Source organism: Electrophorus electricus, chromosome 14, assembly GCF_041902795.1.
Source record: "Electrophorus electricus isolate QZ-2024a chromosome 14, ASM4190279v1, whole genome shotgun sequence".
In the NCBI taxonomy this organism is placed as follows: Eukaryota; Metazoa; Chordata; class Actinopteri; order Gymnotiformes; family Gymnotidae; genus Electrophorus; species Electrophorus electricus.
The window spans coordinates 26,150,001-26,155,000 of NC_137510.1; the positions used below are offsets into that span (position 1 = coordinate 26,150,001).

The following is a 5,000-nucleotide window of genomic DNA, read 5'->3' on the forward strand; positions in this document are numbered from 1 at the left end:
GACTCTAAACTCTTACAGGACCCTGTTCCTGTCAGTGACTCTAAACTCTCACAGGACCCTGTTCCTGTCAGTGACTCTAAACTCTCACAGGACCCTGTTCCTGTCAGTGACTCTAAACTCTTACAGGACCCTGTTCCTGTCAGTGACTCTAAACTCTCACAGGACCCTGTTCCTGTCAGTGACTCTAAACTCTCACAGGACCCTGTTCCTGTCAGTGACTCTAAACTCTTACAGGACCCTGTTCCTGTCAGTGACTCTAAACTCTTACAGCACCCTGTTCCTGTCAGTGACTCTAAACTGTCACAGGACCCTGTTCCTGTCAGTGACTCTAAACTCTTACAGGACCCTGTTCCTGTCAGTGTGGTCACGTCATGTAACTCATAAATACACAATGTAGCTGCTGCTTCGTTTTAAATATTTCATACTCTGTATAGTTTCTAAAACAGACTCTCTATCTCCCTACGCCATCACAAAGTGTGTGTGTGTGTGTGTGTGAGTGTGTGTAAGTGTGAGTGTGTGTGTCTGAGTATGTGTGTGTGTGTGTGTGAGTGTGTGTGTCTGAGTGTGTGTGTGTGTGAGACTCTCCCTATGCCATCACAACACAATGTTATCAAAAGAACAAGGGGTATTTTTCTTTCTCTCTCTCTCTCTCTCTCTCTCTCTCTCTCTCTCTCTCTCTCTCTCTCTCCCTCTCCCTCGCTCTCTCTCACACCTGGCTCCATGCAGCTGCCGTCAGACAATGGCTTTAGTGTGTGTGTGTGTGTGTGTGTGTTTGTGTGTGCGTGTTTGTGTGTGTGTATGTGTGTGTGCATGTTTGAGCGTCTGTGCGTGTGTGTGTGTGCGTTTGCATGCGTGCGTGTGTGCGTGTGTGTGTGTGTATGTATGTGTGTGTGTGTGCGTGTGAGTGTGTGTGTGCGTGTGTGTGTGCGTGTGAGTGTGTGTGTGTGTGTGTGTGTGTGTGTGTGTGTGTGTGTGTGTGTGTGTGTATGTGTGTACCCTCTCAACATGGCTGCCTCTGGCCCTGCCAGTCTGAATACAGTGGGCAGCTGCTCAGCTCCATTGCAGTAACAGAAGTTCCCTAGTTTTTTATTGTGTTAGCTGGATATGGAGAGAGGCAGGTCACTGTCACAAACCCTCTCCCGTAACACTCCACTAACTGTTCTACTCCATTCCTTTGTGATTCATTAGAGATCGTAGTATATTAATATTTATCTCTTCATTGCTTTCACTACAAAGTTTGAGAGTGTTGTTGCTATATAATCTGAACTGAGATTTCTAATAATCATATGTAACTGTAGGACATCAGTCTCTCTCTCTCTCTCTCTCTCTCTCTCTCTCTCTCTCTCTCTCTTCCTGTCCAGCTCGGAGCTCTGGGCTGGTATGTTCTTGGTTATAAAACATTCGGTTGATCAGTAATTTCCCTTCCTGTGTGTCTTTCTGCAGTGTGTCTGGCTACAGTGAAAGTGAGCGTGACCCCTCAGGTGGACGTGGTTAAAGGACAAACCGCACGTCTGCCCTGCACATACACCACCTCGGAGAAGGCCCCCATCACTGTGGTGGAGTGGTACATAGTGAGTCCATTCACTCTGCTCCCTGTGTGTGTGTGTGTGTGTGTGTGTGTGTGTGTGTGTGTGTGTGTACCCCTCTCCCAATTCTGCAGTCTCCTTCCAGTGAAGTGAGGGTGGGATCTAACGCGGGCATATTGAAGGGAGCTTGTTTTCTCAGTCCCACTGTAACCTTGCTGTTTACATTCCTATCACTCACCATGTGTGTGTGGGCGTGACTGTGGATCACTAGATCTCTTCTCTACCTCCTTACGCCCCCCCCCTCGTCTTTCTCTCTCTGTCTCTTTCTCTCCCTCTCACCTTCTCCTTCTCTATCTTCCTCTCTCTCTCTCTCACCTACTTTCTCTCTCTCCCTCACCTTCTCCCTCTCTCTCTCTCTCTCTCTCTCTCTCTCTCGCTCTCTCTCTCCCTCTCTCTCTCTCTCTCTCTCTCTCTCTCTCCCTCTCTCCCTCTCTCTCTCTCTCTCTCTCTCTCTCTCTCTCTCTCTCCAGGAGAATGCCAGTGGAAGACAACGTGTGGCCTTCAGGTCCCCCACAGACTCGGTTCAGGACACAAACACTCCACTGTCGGGCCGTGTCAGCATGGACAATGACATGACCCTCGTCATCTCCAACAGCAACCCGGCTGACCAGAGGAGCTTCATCTGCTCGGTGATTGGAGGGGCCGTGGGCACCTCGGAGGCCGAGACCACGCTCAGGGTCTTCCGTGAGTATGCTCTGCTCTGACACGCCCCAGTCGCTCATCACCACACACACACACACACACACACACATTTACACCATGCCCATCTGGAATGTGAATGAGTGTATATATAATGAATATATGAAAAATCCTACTGATAGTTTATAATATGGTACTAATGTTCACACGCCATCATAAATATGATCTCTAAGTTTAGCAGCGTTTCCAGTGAAGGCATCTCCTTCATTACACTGTTGTAAACCATGTCTTGTATTTCAGTGTCATTTGTTGTTATAATGATTATTTTGCTGTAGTTTAGTAAATGTTTAAGTATCATGTCTACCTGGATGGACTCCCTCTGTCCTGGTCTGCTGTCTGTTGCCTATTAGCTGCATATGAATCCAGATTTTTAAAAATTTCTAGTTTCTAGTCAGATGGTCGAGAGTCACATGACTATGAAGATCACGTTTAACTCAGTTCTGTCTGCCATGTTTAATGGACGTTATTGTTAGTGACAGTGTATGCGTGTATGTGTGTGTGTGTGTGCGTGTGTGTGTGCGTGTGTGTGTGTGTGTGCGCGTGTGTGTGTGTGTATATATGTGCGTGCGCGTGTGTGTGTGCGCGCGTGCGTGCGTGCGTGTGTGCGTGTGTGTGCGTGTGTGTGTGCGTGTGTGTGCGTGTGTGTGTGTGTGTGTATATATGTGCGTGCGCGTGTGTGTGTGCGCGCGTGCGTGCGTGTGTGTGTGTGTGTGTGTGTGTGTGTGGTAATGACCTGTCCAGGACAGCCTGTCCTTTCATATTAGTGTTCTAGTTGAGAGAGGTGGTTTGGAAACACAAGATTGTGCCCTCTGGCCCTCATACACACACACTTCTATTCTGCCTAGTGGCAACTTGCTGGTCAGATACCTTTAATTGGTCCTAGTGAGTCATTCCAGTATGCAAATGTTTAAGACACAGATTTTATTCTCAGAATCAGAAAGCAAATCTCTGACCATTTTAAATGTGCTGGTTACCGACTGGCTGGGAAACGTGTGGTTAGTTATTTGTAGTTTCCTGTGGGCCTCCTACAGTCAGGCCTATCTTTGAGTACAGAAACGTCAAGCACAGGGGGCCCTCAGATGAAATATAACTCAAATATAATGCATGCCTTTCAAATAGATGTGTGTACTTTATGACCTGACTGCTTCCATTTTATGATGGGTTCAGTTGTGTATCTAAACCCAGTTGTAACATTAACTCTAAAACACAAGAGATTGGACTGAGAAGAGAACTGATGATGTTTCACATCAGAACAAATGGTTTTAAGCAATGATAGCAACAGGTTTTATTCTACCAGTCCAAAAACATTTCAGTTGATATTTTAAACTTGCTTGTTATTGATTGGCTGACAAATGTGTGATCACACATTTGAACCTTGATGTCTGCTGCCTACATAGGGAAGGGTGTGTGTGTGAGCATAGCTCGTAAACTTACAGATGTGCCCACAGATGAAATGCAATGTGTGTGTTTTGTATAGTTCTGGGTCCATGACGACCTGACAGATTTGTTCTTGTTGGTTGAGTTTGTTTCTCTAAACCCAACACCAACCTGAGAATAAAAGACAACACGAGTTGAATGTTCCAAGTGTGTATTTTTAAGTATTTGTTTGCCACAGATTTTATTCTGCCAATCAGAAAAACATTTCAGGCAATATTTTAAAACTGCTGGTTATCGATTGGCTAACTCATTTGACAAACTCATTTGAGGTTTACTGTGTGCCGCCTACAGAGACAGATGAGTTCTGTGATTGGTTCAGTTGCTACTCTGAACCCAACCCTAACCCTAGAATAGAAGTAAACAGGCTATAACTCTGGGGGTGTGGGGGGTGTGAGTACGTGTGTGTACATGGGTGTGTGTGTGTGTGTGTGTGTGTGTGTATGTGTGTGTTTGTGTTTGTTTGTGTGTATGTGTGTGTGTCTGTGTGTGTATGTGTGGGTACATTCATATGTTTGTGTGTGTGTGTGTGTGTGTGTGTGTATGTGTGTGTTTGTGTTTGTTTGTGTGTATGTGTGTGTGTCTGTGTGTGTATGTGTGGGTACATTCATATGTTTGTGTGTGTGTGTGTGTGTATGTGTGTGTTTGTGTTTGTTTGTGTGTGTGTGTATGTGTGTGTTTGTGTTTGTTTGTGTGTGTGTGTGTGTGTGTGTCTGTGTGTGTATGTGTGGGTACATTCATATGTTTGTGTGTGTGTGTGTGTGTGTGTGTGTGTGTGTGTGCGCGCTGGCCTGCGACTGCAGCAGGGCACACCAGAGTCCCTCTTCCTGTCCAGATGGGTTGGTAATTGTGCTGATTGGTGTGTGTGAACAGACAGATGCTCATCTCCTCGGAGATCTGTAGCACACGCTGTTCTAATGCCCTGCCCTCCATCACAGGGCTCTGCCATACGGCCACGCTGGCCTGCTAGCACCCAGCCCAGTCCAGCCTAGCCCAGCCCAGCCCAGCCCAGTTCAGTCCAGCCTAGCCCAGCCCAGACCAGCCCAGTCCAGCCTAGCCCAGCCCAGTCCAGCCTAGCCCAGCCCAGACCAGCCCAGTCCAGCCCAGACCAGACCAGTCCAGCCTAGCCCAGCCCAGCCCAGTCCAGTCCAGCCCAGTCCAGCCCAGACCAGCCCAGTCCAGCCTAGCCCAGCCCAGACCAGCCCAGTCCAGCCCAGACCAGACCAGTCCAGCCTAGCCCAGCCTAGCCCAGCCTAGCCCAGCCCAGCCCAGACCAGCCCA

The 5,000-nt window shown here is 47.8% G+C and overlaps 1 protein-coding gene across 2 annotated transcripts in view; it reads left to right on the forward strand.

Annotated features, from left to right (window-relative positions):
* bcam (basal cell adhesion molecule (Lutheran blood group)) overlaps positions 1–5,000 on the forward strand; it is a 46,052-nt gene that overhangs the window by 27,026 nt on the left and 14,026 nt on the right. For both annotated transcript variants that reach the window (XM_081696357.1, XM_081696358.1), the window contains exons 2-3: positions 1,444–1,571; positions 2,057–2,270. In XM_081696357.1, the coding sequence (XP_081552483.1) occupies positions 1,444–1,571; positions 2,057–2,270 (342 nt within the window). The remainder of the gene's footprint in view (positions 1–1,443; positions 1,572–2,056; positions 2,271–5,000) is intronic.